Source organism: Dama dama, chromosome X (assembly GCF_033118175.1).
Source record: "Dama dama isolate Ldn47 chromosome X, ASM3311817v1, whole genome shotgun sequence".
In the NCBI taxonomy this organism is placed as follows: domain Eukaryota; kingdom Metazoa; phylum Chordata; class Mammalia; order Artiodactyla; family Cervidae; genus Dama; species Dama dama.
In genome coordinates, this window is record NC_083714.1 from 156,527,274 (window position 1) to 156,544,684 (window position 17,411).

Below are 17,411 nucleotides of genomic sequence, written 5' to 3' on the forward strand. Positions count from 1 at the left end.
TTCTTCCCTGTGTGTGTCCTCTCGTGTGTCCTGAGACTTGACCTGTCCTTGGAGACTTGCCCACACTCTCCGTATGTGACTCTCATAATCCCCGAGACCCCTGCCCCCGTGAGCAGTGTGCCTGTGTCCTCTGGATTCAGTGTCTGGCTTGTGCTGGGCTCTTCTCTCATTCTCTCATGCACCCTAGAACCCCACAGTTTTCCTCCGGGTGAGTAGGAAGAGGCCCTTGAAATCCTCTTCAGCCTTAACCTTTTCAGCCTTTGTTGGGGCCTGTCCTTGGCCTCCTGACCCTCAGGTTTGTCGCTCGGGCTGTGTGGATCTGAATGTCGCTGATTTTGATTGCCTGGGCAGGCATCCTCTGGTTGGAGGAGGTGTCTTTCAAATGGTCTCAGGAGGGTCTGAGAGGGGTAACTGCGTTGGGTGGATTGGCTGAGGAATTTCTGACTGGAGAAGGCCAGAGAGCAGGAAGCACATGGGTGCATCTTGGGCTTTGGTTCTGCTGAAAGAGGAAGCTTTTGGTCAGGTAGCTGCTTTGCCATGGACATGCCCTCCCTACTGATCATCTAAGTGTTGACAGTGCATGATTTGTCTCCCATCGAGTGTGTCTTTATAGTTCACGTTTCCACTCCACTCTTATTCTCTACATTTACAGAAATCCAGGAAGTTGGTGTCAGGGGCCTTTTCTACATATCACCCAGATAGGGACATTCCAGCAGCATCAGAGGCACCTCTCCTGATAGAGGTGGATCTGCAGGGACTTTCCCTGCGTCTAAGTGTCTGAAATGTCATGTCACAGTGGCCACAGGTATTTACCCTCCTGAAAGATAATACTTGATGACTTAGGTGGAATCTCCTGAGAGCCTCGCTGTGAGGGGACAGAGTCTATTAAGTTAGGGGCGCCTGGCCTGGAGCTCTCTGCATATGGGAGGCAGCACAGGGGGTGGTTACAGCAGGTGTGGGTAAATGTGACTTTGTGGCTCCTTGTTCAAAGAGCAGCCTTTGTGCTGATCTATGCAGGAAGTGGGTTTGAGACTGGACAAGACCAAGCCGCCCAGGTCTCACTGACTACAGGTCTCTGGCCCCTGCTGCCCAAACATTTTCACAAATTGCTCCTGTCTCAGTTTCCCATAAATCATAAAATAAAGGCATATCCTTTCTCAAGCCTCACCAGTAGTCATACCTCATTTATTACATTCAGTCTTAGTCCATTTAACGTGCACTAGGAAGCCCTATTTAAAAATGCATCTCCAGCCAGACTCTTCACATCCTCACTCGAAAGCAACTTCAGACAGCCCACTCTCCCCTCATGTCTGGCAATGAACTGACCTCTGAGGGGGCTCCCCACTGATGTCTCATCCCCAAAATGAACCAAAGCATCATCTTGGCACAGAGAGCATGCTGCTTGCAGCACAAACCGCGCAGTTGTTCTGTGTCGCCCAGGAGGACCCCTGGGGCCTGCACGTGGACACAGGTCCTGAGGCTTCCGTGTCCCGTCCAGCCTCCTTCCTCGCCCTCTGTGCTTCCTCCCATGACCACTGGCATGGCCTCTCTTCCTGGCCCTGGTGCTGTAGCACTGGCTGCTTCCCTGCCCAGAATCCTTCCCCATAGGAGTTATCTCTGCACAGACCCTGCACTGTCCTGCACCACACCCCACCCTCTGCTCACGCTGACCCAAGTCATGTTCCCTGTGCTGGTTTTCCTCAGAACATCAGTCCCTGTCTGGTATGAAGCCCCTGCTGACCCAGGGCAGTTGTTCTGTCTGTTTCCATGTGTGGAGCCCCGTCTGGCACAGAGTATGAACTCACATGACAACAAACTGTAACAGTAACTGAATGCACATCACTGTACATGTGTGCACCCCAATGTTCATTGCAGCACTGTTTATAATAGCCAGGATATAGAAGCAACCTAGATGCCCATCAGCAGACGAATGAATAAGGAAGCTGTGGTACATATATACCATGGAATGTTACTCAGCCTTTAAAAAGAATTCATTTGAATCAGTTCTAATAAGATGGATGAAACTGGACCCATTATACAGAGTGAAGTAAACCAGAAATATAAAGACCATTACAGCATGCTAAAACATATATATGGAATTTAGAAAGATGGTAATGATAACCCTATATGCAAAGCAGTAAAAGAGACACAGATGTACAGAAGAGAATTTTGGACTCTGTGGGAGAAGGAGAGGGTGGGATGTTTTGAGAGAACAGCATCAAAACATGTATATTATCTAGGGTGAAACAGATCACCATCTCAGGTTGGATGCATGAGACAAGCGATTGGGCTGGGTGCACCAGGAAGACCCAGAGGGAACGGGTAGAGAATGAGGTGGGAGGGGGGATCGAGATGGGGAAGACATGTAAATCCATGGCTAATTCATGTCAATGTATGACAAAAACCACTACAATATTGTAAACTAATTAGCCTCCAACTAATACAAGTAAATGAAATAAATAAATAAATGTAAAAAATACTGCTGACTAAGGAATTCCATTTACTTTCTTTAAATTGGCAGATGTTAATCATAAATTTCCTAGTGTGACTCTTTAAATATCTTTGTCCTATAAATATTTTAAAATAAAATGTCTTTATTTTAGTGACCAAAAAAAAAAAAAAAAAAAGAGAGAGAGAAATGGGAGGGAATAAGGAAGAAAGAGGTAAAGGGCAGAGAGCTGGTAGGTGCTAGAAAACTTGCTTTTTGCTTCTAAGCCTTTCAGCAGAAGGTGATGTTACATATTTTTTGCATGAAATATTAAAAATTAGAACTAACATTTTTACTATGAAAATTTTTCATAACAATCATATGAAAAGAACCAAATTCTGAGGCATTTTAACTGCAACTCAACTGACTTTGGACTGGATTGTACTCTGCTCTGAAATCGGACCACGGAGGCTCCCAGGATGGGGTCGGTGCTGGAAGAGGGCTGACACTAACCTCTCCCGGTCGCGAGCTCACTCTTCCCCCAGCTGTTCCTCTTGATGCCAAGGTCCTGACCATACTCGTATCCATACCAGACCAGCAGCTCACAGCCCGGCCTGACCACCTGGCAGGTTCCGTAGAAGATCTGCCCGTGATCCTGGAAGGCCACCAGGTTCTGCTCCTCGTCGTCCCAGGCACAGTTCAGATACCTGGGGGTGAAGCCGGGAAAGGGAAAGAAACCTCAGGTGATGAGTGCCCTCCACTCTCCAACCATGCCCAGCTCCTTGCCTTCCGCCTCTGAGGCCGCCCCTCATGTGGACCTTCTGTTCACACCTTCAACCAGGCTATGTGAATTCCCATGCTTTTCTCTCCTTACCTATTTAGCCATTTTCCGGATCCCAGTTCAAGACTCATCTCCACCTGGACTGTCCTTGAGGCTGGTGACCTCCAGCTCCTCTAAACTCTGAACTAAGTTCTCTTCCATCAACAGGACTTGGTGCTCCTTGGCTAACACACAGCCCTCAGCACTCACCCCAGCCTGCCATCTCTCCTGAGTCTTTCTCCCATGTCCCCACGTGTATCCAGAGTCCTATTCGCTTGCCCACCGCCTCCCACGGAAACGTGGAGAGAGCACTGATATAGCTTGAGACACAGAACAGTAATACTTTGTTCACTGTCTGCCTGCCCTGATGAAAGGAGAGGCCCTCAGAGAATGGCCCTGCTCAGGGCCATGCTGACCCCCATTCCTTCTGAGGCCTCAGGGCCCACTTCTCACTGGAACCAAGCCTGAGGAGGTTGTTGCCCACATAGAGTCAAGGTCTCCTGTGTTAGGTTATGCTGGCGCTGTGCAGTTACTAAAAGATAGAAAAGATAAGGTTACTGTTCCTAAAATTAATTGGCTAATGCCTGTGTGCAGTATGTTTTCCACAAGGACATTGGTTGTGTGATCTGCTTCAGTAACGAAGTGCACTGTCTAAACTGAAACATAAAGTGCATGGAAAGTGTCCATTAAGTGAGTTAAAGGGTCCCTGGTGACTCTAGACTCCTCAAGTTGTTTTCAAGTCCACCAGTTTTGTTCAGCATATAGACTTGTATCTTGACGGCACATGCCATATTTTTATTTCCTTCTTTCTAGTGTCTTTTGAAATGAAAGAGCATGATATGGAGGGAAAAGAGGAAGGAAGATGTGAAAGCTGTTGAGGGAGCTGGGTTGCGAAGGAAAGGGGCGTGGGATGGAGGGAGTCTCAATGTCTACACACTGCAGACTAACTGCACTCACCTCATCCAGTTGGCCCAAGACGTGTCCTTTCCATCCACATACTCGTAGCAGTTCCTCCCTTTGGTGATCTGAGTGTCAGAGAAAGAGTTACAAGCTTTCCTCTTTCTTTTATTTTTTCTCGGTAGGAAGATATAGAAGAGCTATTTCCCTCTGTAGTCATTGGTGCTTTTCAGACTGCATGGATTCAACTGCAAGTCGGACAACACGGTAAGCCCCTTACTCATCATTCCAAGTCTGAGTCTCTTGGTTCATTGAAGGCAAAGGCTCCACAAGGGAAGAGTCACTTCTGTGTGTCTGTACACTGTGTTCCCACCTCTGCTTTGACCTTTAGATAGAGGTCCTGAGTGTCTGTACACGGAGTTCCCACCTCTCTTCTGATCTTTAGATAGAGGTCCTGAGTGTCTCTACACTGTGTTCCCACCTCTCCTCTGACCTTTAGATAGACGTCCTGTGAGTGTGTACCAAGGTGTTCCCACCTCTCTTCTGACCTTTAGATAGAGGTCCTGAGTGTCTGTACACTGTGTTCCCACCTCTCCTCTGATCTTTAGATAGATGTCCTGAGTGTCTACACTGTGTTCCCACCTCTCCTCTGACCTTTAGATAGAAGTCCTGTGAGGGTGTACCAAGGTGTTCCCACCTCTCCTCTGACCTGTAGATAGAGGTCCTGAGTGTCTGTACACTGTGTTCCCACCTCTGCTCTGATCTTTAGATAGAGGTCCTGAGTGTCTGTACACTGTGGTCCCACTTCTCCTCTGACCTTTACATAGATGTCCTGAGTGTCTGTACACAGTGGCCCCACCTCCCCTTTGACCTTTGGATAGAAATCCTGAGTGTCTCTACACTGTGATCCCACCTCTCCTCTGACCTTTGGATAGAGGTCCTGAGTGTCTGTATACTGTGGTCCCACTTCTCCTCTGACCCTTAGATTGAAGACCTGTGTTCACGCCCAGGGCACACAGTACACAGGCCTGACTGTGTCATTGTCGACCGTGTTATCACCATCTGTGTTCTCGCATGTAGACATGAAGTATGCCCCACCACATACAAGCGGTTAGAGGCCAGAGGACACGGAAACGAGCACTTCTCACCAGCCAGGCATATCCACTCTTGACAGCCTCTTCATCATCTGTGATCTGGCCCTCATAGGGTCCAAAGTGCAGGCCCAGCGGCAGATCGGAAGCCTCGTTCCACACTCCAAGCCCAGCATCAGGGATGCCCGGCAGTCTGATGCTCAACCCAGGGGGCAGCGTGAGGGTTGAGCGGTTGGCATGCCCCTTCACCACTGCACAGTCCTTTACAAAGGTTGGGGCCCCATGGGCAGCACAGCTGTCGATGAAGAAGTTCTGACACTCACAATCTGGAGGTGAGAACAGGGATGAGAGGAGGTATAGTGATGTTACTGGTCGTAAAGCCCTTCAGAAAGAACAGGGACACTCATGGCATTTGGCCTCAATCCTGCACCCCAAGTCATAGAGGAAGGGGATGGCCGGGGGACCAAATGGTGAGGTGAGATTCGTGGACCAAGGCGCCATAGCCCCTTCTCCGTGAGTGGGCCACCGGGGTCACTCACAGAGTTACTCATCATCCTGGGGCTTGCTGACCTCTTGGTACACATGGCCCTTTCTTTCTCGTAGACTGTACCTCTTCACTCCAGTCTCCTTTCTTCTGAGTTCTAAGATGGAGAACAGAAGCTAAGTAAGGCTGGTAGGGTCTGGGGAGTTAGTCCCTGTTTTATCAGAACGTGTGAGATCTCCTACCTGTCCTTCTATACATTTTGTTAAAACTTTCTTACATGTATTTTTCAAACTTTTACTTTTGTAATTTTATGTTTTCATGTTACATTATTTATTTCTTGGCCACGCTGCATGGCTTGTGGGATCTTAGTTCCCCGACCAGGAATGGAACCCACAGCTCCTGCAGTGGAATCGTGGAGTCTTAACCACTTCACCCCCAGGAAGTCCCTCCTCTATACTCTGTTTCTGCTCCCTTTAACTACTTGTTCAGGAGACTGAGGCTTCACTGACCACAGATGCCCAGTTCAGTGATAGCATCCTGCAGTTCCCATTAGTAGCTTTAATCCCAAACCTTCTTACTTAGGAAATAGCTCACTGACACATCGACTCAGAAAATATATGCTAAGGGCACATGACACATTAAGGGCACATGAGCAGAGTTCTGGGCATAAACAGTAACAAAGCACGGTTCCCATTATCATAGCTGGATTTATTAAACTACTTGTAGGTGTCAGACTTTTGCATTTGTGTAAGCCTTTCAAGCACTGTATGAGTTATGTATCCTTATCCTCACTTGCTTTTTGTCTGGGGAGCTGTCCAGGGGTCCTTGCTTTTCTTTGATGGGGCACTGGTTTCTGAGCCTGCTTGAAGCCACTTGTCTTCAGCAATTTTGCTGCTCCTGGCAATTCCTTCAAACTAGATTCCTTATTTAATGGTGCCCTGGACATTCTCTTCCATGTGAGTAAAACACAACATGGATTTCTTTAGTTCCTTAGGACTTTATGAAGTGTTTTCACATGCATGACTTTAGTTAATACTTTGACAATTTTTGGAAATACCTGATATGGGGGGAGGGTCTGAACACTGGAGAGTAATAAAAAGACCTAGGTCGATAGTGAATCAAAACTAGAATTCATATCTTAAGGTTCTTCCCCTTCAACTTTCTGCATAAACGTGAGAGCAAAGCAGGGCGAATAGCTGGAGATGAGGGAAAGAAGAGGGTAAGGGCTCATAGAGAGATCCGGGGGGTTTCTATTAATTAGTGGCCCTTTGATGGATGAGGAAGTATGGAAACTTACAGAGGGGGCAAAACACATCTGGAAAATAAGGTGACAACGCAGTGAGACTAAGAAGAGAAAAGACGACCGGCAGAAACACATTTAGACATTAAAGAAAATGAGATGAAAGTTGCAGGTTGCCATGTCCTAGAGACAATGGTTGGAATTAAAGTAGCTGGTCTCATCAGTTCTCCTTGAACAAGGCTGTATGACTAGCTGGTTCTCCTCAGTTTCCTGATCCATTCATTGGTATACAGGCTAATTCTTAATATTATAGTGGACATGAAATTTAATAACCTTCACCAAATTGTTGTGTGAGCTATTTAATACAGTTAGAACATGAGCGAACATCCCTGGTATCAATTTATACCCTAAACTGCATCTATATTTGAAGTCTACCTCACAGATACTATCTTCAGCATCCTTTGACCTTTCTACTCTTAAATGAATGCTTAAGTGTGGAGTCACTCATTCACAAAACATTCAGGGGGCCCTCAGGGGCTTTGAGCTGGGCCTGGACTTCTGAGAATGAATGGGTGTGGGCTAGGCTCTCAAAGCTCACAACACAGGGGTAGGCTAAACAAATGATTCCAAACAGGAGAGTTGCATATTAGAGCTCAGAGGAAGGAGTTGTTACTCCCTCCTACAGGAATGAGCATTTGAAATCATGCCCAGATGATGAGTTTCTACTCAAAAGCAGGTAATCTATGTGAAGTCCTTCTGTTATTTTCTTATTTGTTGCTTTTCAGTCATAAACCTGAGGCTTCCTCTTATTGGAGTGGGAGGCTCTGAGGTAGGGATCCTGTCTCCTTCTTCACCTTGAACCATCCACTCTACAAACTGCCCAGCATGTCCTAAGCGTCTTCATCTTGGACTGTCCACTCTACTAACTGCCCAGCATGTCCTTAACTTCCCTTAGTCAGATGTCTTAGCATATCCCTCCCTAGCACAGCACAAAAGAACTGAGGGTGAAAACATCACTCAGATGAATGATATAAAGATGTATGAATAAGCTTCATAGAACTATGGAAGTTTTAATTAGTTTGCAAGGGGTTTAGAGAACGTGCATTGGTTTAGATTGCACTACGAGTGATACTGTGATCTCAGGCATATAATCAATCATTTTTTTTTTTTTACCTCAGTTTTGTTATCTCTAATGGTGATAGCTATATACCTACTTATAGGTACTGTAGCATTGATTTAAGGTTTAAGTAAGTTTATTCACATAAAATGCTTGAAGTCTGAAATATTATGAAAATAATGTAACAACAGAACCGTCTACTACTGCTATTTTTCTTACAAACTGTAAAGATGGTGATGGTATCAGACATTGTGCTAAAGTTTCAGGGCAGGAAGGCAGCCGTCTCCAGGATCTCTGTGTTTCCTCCTATTCTCACCTGTGCCTGGATCCATCAGGAGGACATTTTGGCAACAGGATTTGGGAAATACTCACCTTCTGGTGTTTACTGTGCTCCACTCTGAAGGCCATCGAAGAAGGTTTACCTAAAAAGTGATGAGAATCAGTGTTTTGGTTCGGAAATGTTTCCAAACTCTGGGTATTCTAATTAAGGACACATAATTCTAAGCCAGAGAGTGACAAAGACAATGATTACCAAAGGAGGAATGGAAGATGATTTCTGTGTCATCAACTCCCATGGTTCCACGGGGAGCATTACATAATTTTCTTAAAATTAAAAAAAATATGTGAAACTTCATCCGTGCTTCATCTGATGTTCATAAAGTATCTAATAAATTTACTAGTCTTTCATGTCAAAAGCACTCATCAATGTAGAAATACGAGGAAGTAATTGCAATATAATAAAGGTCATATATTGAAAGTCTACCTCTAACATCCTAGTCATCAGTGAAAAGCTGAAAACTTCTACGATCAACAAAAAAAGGCAAGGATGCCCGTTATCAACATTTCTGTTCACCATAATATTAGAACTCCTAGCCAGGGCTTTAGGTTAGAAATGCAAACAAAAGGCTCCCATTTGGAAAGAAAGAAGTAAAATTATGTCTGTTCACAGGGGCATGGTTTTATGTGCAGAAAAATCTTTAAATCCACACACACAAAAATCCTACACAGAAAGTTGCACGATACAAAATCAACATTCAAATATCTTTCCGTGCATGAAGAATGACCATTCCAGAAAGGAAAGTAAGAAAACAATACTTTTTATTTTTTTATTTCTTTAAAGCTATAGTCAAGAGCTAAATTTAAAATATATATTTTTATTTTTATTTGTTTGTGCCAGGTCTTTGTTGTGGCATTAGGGATCTAGTTCCCTGAATAGGGACTGAACCCAACTTCTCTGTACTGGGAGTGTGGAGTCTTAGCCACTGGACAAAAAATCTTATTTATAATAGCATTGAAAAGAATGAAGTAATTAGGAATAAACTTAAGGAGATGAAAGACTTATATGTTGAAAACTACAAAATATTGCTGAAAGGAATCTGACATAAATAGATAGGTGTCTCATGTTTATGGATTTGGACGCTTAATATTATTAAGCTGTTCACACTACCAAAAGCAATTTAAAGATTCAATGCATTTCCTATCAAAATCCCAATGGAATTTTTTCAGATATAGAAAATCCATCCAACAGTTAACACAGAATCTCAGAGCACCCCAAATAGGCAAAGCAATCTTAGAAAGAACAGCAAAGCTGGAAGCCTCTGATTTCCGAACACACTACAAACATACAGAAACCAAGAGTGTAGATTTGGCAAAAAATGTATGCTTAGTCACTCAGTCTTCTTGACTTTTTGTGACCTTTTGGACTGTAGCCCACCAGGCTCCTCTGTGCAGGGGATTTCTCAGGCAAGAATCCTGGACAGGGTTGCAATTTCCTTCTCCAGGGGGTCGTCTTAACCCATGGATTGAACCCGCATCTCCGGTGTCCACTGCACTGAAGGCAGATTCTGCACCTGCTGAGCCACTGAGGAAGCTGGCTGGCATAAAGACAGACATGTCAATCAATTGAACAGTATAGACAGCAAGAAATAAACGCTTGGATACATGGTCTAATGATCTTCATCTAGGGTGTCAAGATAATGGGAAAGTTTAATCCCTGTAATGAATGGTGCTGGGGAAACAAAATAACCATATGCAAAATAATGAACATTTTACATCTTGAAAAAAAAATCAATTCAGAATGGATTAAAGACCTAAATGCAAGACTTGATAAGACTCTTCCAAGTGTGAAGCTTCACAACACTGAAACAGCAATTATTTCTTAGATATGGTACCAAGTGCACAAGTATTAGTAACAAAGTAAAAATAGACAAATGAGATTAATCTTAAAACCTCTGTGCAGCAAAGAACACTGAACAGAGTTGAAAAGGCCACCTATAGGTGGTAGAAAATACTTCTAAAATATGCCTCTGATAAGAGGTTAATAAGCATACACCAGTATGAAGGCTACCTACAAGCCAGGAAGAAACCCTGATTGACCATGATGGCACCTTGATATCAAATTTCCATGTTCCAGCATTGTAAGAGAACAAATTTCTGTGGTTTGAGGAATGCAGTCTGTTTTGTTATGGCAGTCTGAGCTGACAAACAGTGAGAGAAGTAATTGAATACACATTTCTCCAGAGAAAATACACAAATGGCCAACAAACATATGAAAAGATGCTCAATATTATTAATCAATACGGAAATACAAACTGAAACATTCTGTGATGGGCAATATGTATAAGAAGACAATAGCAAGTTTGGTAAGGATATGGAGAAATTGGAAGCCTTATACCCTACTGTTGGCAATGTAAAATGTTGCAAGCTTTCTAGAAAAGAGTATGGAGTTTCCCCAGAAAGTTAGAACTGCTGTATCATCTAGCAATCCCACTCAAGAGTGTGTTTCCATAAAAAATTGAAAGCAAGATATTCAATAAATAGTGGGCACATGTATGGTCACTGCCGCATTTTTCCCAATAGGCAAGATGTGTAAGCAACCGAAATGTTCATTGCTGGATAAAAGATAAAGATTATATATAAGATATATGTTATAACTCTTATATCCACATGCACACAACGGAATGTTTTGAAGCCTTAAAAAAGAATTCTGTCACATGCTACATCATGGATGGGTCTTGATGATATTTTACTATGTGAAATGAACCAATCAAACAAGACAAATATTGCTCGATTCCACTTCGATGAGGTATCTAAATTAATCAAATCCATGGAAACAGAAAATAAAATCGTGGTTGCCAAGGCCTGTGAGGAGGAAGGATTGGAGAATTGTCACTCAGTGGGTTAGGGCTTCAGTCACGCAAGATGTAACATTTCTACAGATTTGTTGTAAAGCAATGTGTATGTATATCCCCGGTGGCTCAGCGGTAAAAAATCCACCTGCAATTCAGGAGATGCCACAGATGCAGGCCCAGTTCCTGGGTTGGGAAGATCACCTGGAGCAGGAGATGGCAACCCACTCCAGGATCCTTGCCTAGAGAATCCCATGGACAGAGGAGCCTGGTGGGCTACAGTCTATGGGTACGCAGAGTCAGACATGACTGAACCATTAGCACTATGGCCACTAACACTAACGTGCACATAGTTAGCAACAGTGTGCCATACACTCAGAAATTGTTAAAAAGGTAAATAAAGACGTGCAGGCGTATGGTGAACCGAGGAGTATATATTCCCTATGAAAAATCTTTCCTTATGTCAAAACCTTTGCAGACAACCAAATGTTTGGTTTTCATGTCCCTTTCACTAGTTTTAATAAGCTCAGGGAACAGAGGGACTTCCCTGGTGCACAGTGGATGAGAATCTGCCTGCCAATGCAGAGGACACAGGTTTGATGGCTGGTCCAGGAAGATACCACTTTCTCTGGGGCAGCTAAGCCTGTGTGTCACAAACTACAGAGCCTGCACATGCTCTGCAACGATAAGACACTCACCGCAATCAGAGAAACCCATGGACAGCAGCAAAGACCCAGTGTAGCCAAAACTAAATAAATAATGTTTTAAAATCTGGGAGAACAGAAATCCACAGATGGAGAATCATAGAACTTTCTAAATTGTTTTCTCCAGTCTAGGCAGGTTAACTCTTCTAAACAGTTTGAGCAGCAGAAGAGGAAGTGAGCTGCTCCCTTCTATTTTATAATAAGTGTACTTCATTTTATTTACCTGATGTCATCTCTGGTCAGTGAAATGTGGGAAAGATCATGGAGAATAAACAGGTCTCTCCAATTCTTTCCCAGAATCAAAATATAGAATTAGTTTAAACTTAGGGTAAGAAGATCATGGGTTTTGTTTTATATACATACATAAATAATGTATCTTGACATAATATGTTAATTATTTCCTTTTCGAAGAGATTTAATCCAATAACCAATGAGATTAGTATTAAATCTGTTTGGTGAATTTATTTCTAAGGTTCCTTTAACTGCCTTCACTAAGAATGTTTAGCAAAAATAATTCTTTCTTAAAAAGAATGATAAATTTTAACCATAAAACTTTTGAGAATTACACTGGAAAACCTATACATACATCTTCATTCAGGCTTATGTAAATATTTGGCCACAACCACTTCAGAATGCTGAAAATTATGTTTTCCTTGCTAATGGCTGAGATGAAGTTGAGACCTAAGCCCAGGCTGGTTTCAGGAAGACACTTCCACATCCTCCTGGCCCCTCACCTTCCTGCCTTGGTGTCCATTCTTCATCAGAATCTTCAGTGTCATCTACCTGGTGTTCGATGACCTGCCTGCAGTGATGCATGAAATCCGGTCGAGTGGCTCTGAAACCTGGAAAGAAGCAAAATACTTGTCATAAGAAGGAGAAAGAAAGCACAGAAGCAATGGAAAGTGTCACAAAGTCAGGGAATCAGTAGGATAGGCTGGGGAAAACTAGAATAAGGCAAGAGAGTCAACCTCCCTCTGGTACAGAACTGTAAACATTTCCTCCAGTTTAGTCTCCGCACAAAAAGGACCTGTGAGCAGATGAAGCCACCTAAGAGCAGGCCAAGTGAACACTGAGGGTGAAGACCTGCTTCATGTTTCCCAGGCTCACAGCCACCCAGCACTTCCTGTTACCTATAGCAATCAGTGCTTTGTAGTTTCTTTTCACATTCCTATATCGGATTTTTTCCCATTCTCACATCTCTTCCCCTTCTTCCTTGGAGAAGTATACGGAGATGTCTTTGAAAGCATCTTTGGCCAAAGGAACATAATAAATTTCATCAGTGATTTACTAATCTAAGTCAGACCTTAGAGCTGAGGCTTCTTCTCCACCTTTTGTGCAGGGAGTAGCATGAAGCTACTGGATGGTCTGTGTGAGACAGGGATGAAGACTTTCCTTGCCGAATGTGTCCTGCTTACCTGAACAAACACTGAGCATTTTCCTAACTCTCCCTGGACACAGAGCAGTTGACGAAGCTAGTGTCCTGTTTTGTCCCACTCCACCCCACCATCTCAGACAGGACCAGGCATTTCCATCCTGTGTATGGTCACAGGGAAGTTCACTCAGCTGCCCAGGCAAGCAGTCTGTGGTGCTTCAGGGACCAGCACCATGTCTTTCCTATAGAGCTGGCTTAGAGCCCAGCTTTGCCGCCTCCACCTCTCACCGTGGGCTTCCACACTGTTCTCCCGGCATCTCCCTCAGTGTTCTCCTCTGGAGACCTGTTCGGCCTCATGGCCATTGGAGTGCTCAAGACCAAGGTGCCTGTGGAAGAAGAAGGTGCTGAGGGAGCCCAGACCAGTGTCCAGAGCCTGGTCTGTCTTCCTTGGGTGGAGTGTCCAGGGCAGGAAGGTGAGGGGAAAGTCAGGGTGAGGGTACTGGTGGGATGGACAGATATTGACTAGATATGACAGATCAGCCTAATGTGAACTAGATTTGGTTTCTTTGGTTCCCCTACAATTCAGGCCCTCTGAGGGAAGGCACTGGGAGGGAAGTGTCTGTGGGTGACGGAGGGATTCTTAAGGGGACCCGGAAACCCCTAACCACTGGACTGAGGTCAGGCTGAAATCAGGGCTCTGTTCCAGTGCAGCAGAGGGAATGTTTCTCCAAGAAGTGTTTTGAGGATCTCCTCCTGGACACTCAGAAAAATCTGGGCATAACGTAGGTTCTATGTCTAAGGGACAAGTCGCTCAGCTTGAGCAGATCTGGGTCCCAAGGGCTGAAGTAACTGGGGTCCTCAGACAGAAGAAACTGGGAATCTTTTGGCTGACATAGCATGCGCAGGGTGACAAAACTTGGGATCTGTAAGGCTGAGGAAATCGGAGGTTTCTTATTAAGGGACTTTAGGTCTCCGACAGGCAGGAAGGACAGTTAGGGTCTTCAGGAGGAGAGTTTTAAAACCTCGCAGGCGGAGGGATTCAGGGTCTCCGAGGTTGAGGAAATTTGGTCGCTCTGTGGGTGCGATTTTTAGGGTGCGTCAGGCTGAAGGGAACTGGGGTTAATCTAGGTATTTGAGGTTCGCAGCACTAAGGGGTTTGGTGTTTCTGTCGGTGAAGGGACTTGTAATCCCTGAAGCTGAGGAGACGCAAGCCCCGTTCAGAATAGGACTCAGGTTACTCAAAGTTGACAGGATTTCAGGCCTCCCACCCTGGAATTTTAAGCCATCAGACTTAGGGTTTACGAGGGCTGCGCAGGATGTATTCCCGTCACCCTCCCCGATGTCCTGCCGAGCTGCCCACCCTGTCCCCACGAGCGCTAGAGGTTCAGCGAAGTCCAGTCCTTCCGCGCTGAGGTGAAGTGAAGGGCGAGCATCCTGCCTGTACCCTGTCAGGCACAAGTGTCCAATCGGCGTTGTGACTGAGGCAGTCTGGCCAATAGGCGCCCGGAGGGTGGGGAGCGCGATGGAGGCCCCGCCCCTCCGCTCGGGGATTGGCTGCTCTGTGGGCGTGTCTGTCAAGCCTCCAGTGTGCAGGCGCAGCTTGGCTAGTTTCTTTGTTTTCAGGCATGGCCTCTTAGGCCTGGAACCTCAAGTGGGCTGGTTGTCCTCAGGCTGAATGTTTCTTTTCATTGCCCTCAACTGGTATATCGGCTCCACCAGACTGTAACCGTGCTCCCAGAGTTTATCCTAGGCTCACATATGCCCTACCTTGTCAAATCCAGTTTTGTCAAGACCTCTATGTGTTGACTGCTGCATTGTTCAAGGGAAACTGTGCAATTAACTGCATTTTGATGAGACACAAGATAAACACCGTGTGGTCAAATATATAAACACAACACATGGAATAAGGATGTTAGAAAACACTTGGAGGATTTTTAACCTGAAAGTGGAAGTGGCACTGATGAGCCATCTGTATATTTAATGTGGGAACAAAAAGCCTTCAGAAATGAGGGATAAATAAAACCTCAAAGCCTTGCAAGTGTTTTCTGTAACCCAAGGCATCGATCTGGAGGACTGTCAATCCACACAGCCGAGTTTGCCTGACACTTACTGGATTCACAAGATAAAACAGGGACACTGTCTGGCCCTTAGATAGCTTTGCTCACAGAAAATTAATGTGATTTCCATGTATTGGAAGCAAAGTGACTGACTGTAGAATTAGTGTCAAGTGCTGGTTGGGAGTCTGGATGGAGAAAAGTTACCAGAAAAACGAGTTTACCTCTTGGTGGGTGTAGAGACAAAAGGTGCAACCCAGCCAAAGCTCATGGGAAGGAAAAGTGTATTACTTGCAGAACCATGTAGAACACCATGGAGCTTTCCAGAGCAGTGTCTCTGTAAACCACAAAGTTGGGTAAGCTTTAATCTATGAGTACAGGTATGTTCTGGCTTCTGTGTTGGCTCAGATGGTAAACAATCTCTGCATAGCAGAAGACCTGGGTGCAACCCTAAATGAGGAAGATCCCAAGAGGAGGGCAGGGCAGTTCATTCCAGGATTCTTGCCTGGAGAATCCCATGGACAGAGGAGGCTGGTAGTCCATGGGGTTGCAAAAAGTCAGACATGAGTGAGTGACTAACACTTTAACTTACAGGCATCTTCCTTAAGTGTCTTGGGCTGTGGGAGATGCCAAGCTTCAGTCGATTGAAGTCTTGAGAGTCAGAACCAGTCACCATCAGCATCCCTTACATTCCAGCTGGTCTGGTATATATATATATATATATATATATATATATATATATATATATATATATATATATAGATAGATATAGATATATAGATAGATAGATAGAGATATCTATTCTTGATATAGATATAGATATCTATTCTTCTTCATATTCCTTCCACTTATCAGTTCAATTCAGTCGCTCAGTCGTGTTCGACTCTTTGCAGCCCCATGGACTGTAGCACGCCAGGCCTACCTGTCTATTTGTAACTCCCAGAGTTTACCGAAACTCATGTCCATTGAGTCGGTGATTCCATGCAACCATCTCATCCTCTGTCGTCCCATTCTCCTCCTGCCCTCAATCTTTCTCAGCATCAGGATACTTTGAAATGAGTCAGCTCTTCACATCATGTGGCCAAAGCATTGGAGTTTCAGCTTCAACATCAGTCTTTCCAATGAACACTCAGGTCTGATCTCATTTAGAATGGATTGGTTGGATCCCCTTGCAGTCCAAGGGACTCTCGAGTCTTCTCCAACACCACAGTTCAAAAGCATCCATTCTTCAGCAGTCAGCTTTCTTTATAGTCCAACTCTGCCATCCATACATGACCACTGGAAAAACCATAGCCTAGACTAGACATACCTTTGTTAGCAAAGTAACATCTCTGCTTTTTAATAGGTTGATAATAACTTATCTTCCAAGGAGTAAGTGTCTTTTAATTTCATGGCTGCAGTCACCATCTGCAGTGATTTTGGAGCCCCCCAAAATAAAGTCAGCCACTGTTTCCCCATCTATTTGCCATGAAGTGATGGGACCAGATGCCATGATCTTAGTTTTCTGAATGTTGAGCTTTAAGTCAACATTTTCATTCTCTTCTTTCACTTTCTTCAGGAGGCTCTTTAGTTCTTCTTCACTTTCTGCAATAAGGGTTGGGCCATCTGCATTGCTGATATTTCTCCCGGCAACTTGAATTTAGCTTGTGCTTCATCCAGCCCGGTATTTCCCATGATGTACTCTGCATAGAAGTTAAATAAGCAGTATGACAATATATAGCCTTGATATGCTCCTTTCCCGATTTGGAACCAGTCTGTTGTTCCATATCTGGTTCTGACTGTTGCTTCTTGACCTACATACAGATTTCTCAAGAGGCAGGTGAGGTGGTTTGGTATTCCCATCTCTTGGGAATTTTCCACAGTTTATTGTGACCCACACAGTCAAAGGCTTTGGCATAGTCTATAAAGCAGAAATAGATTTTTTCTGGAACTCTCTTGCTTTTTCAATGATCCAGTGGATGTTGGCAATTTGATCTCTGGGTTCTCTGCCTTTTCTAAAACCAGCTTGAAGATCTGGACGTTCACAGTTCACGTATTGTTCAAGCCTGGCTTGGAGAATTTTGAGCATTACTTTGC

General features: G+C 44.4%; 1 protein-coding gene across 1 annotated transcript in view; it reads right to left on the reverse strand.

The window, feature by feature from the left end:
• Positions 1-378: 378 nt before the first annotated feature.
• LOC133052971 (histone-lysine N-methyltransferase PRDM7-like) overlaps positions 379-17,411 on the reverse strand; it is a 63,942-nt gene continuing 46,909 nt past the window's right edge. The window contains exons 3-5 of the mRNA XM_061137730.1: positions 5,294-5,562; positions 4,206-4,273; positions 379-496 (exon numbers count right to left, since the gene is read on the reverse strand). Of these exons, the coding sequence (XP_060993713.1) occupies positions 379-496; positions 4,206-4,273; positions 5,294-5,562 (455 nt within the window). The remainder of the gene's footprint in view (positions 497-4,205; positions 4,274-5,293; positions 5,563-17,411) is intronic.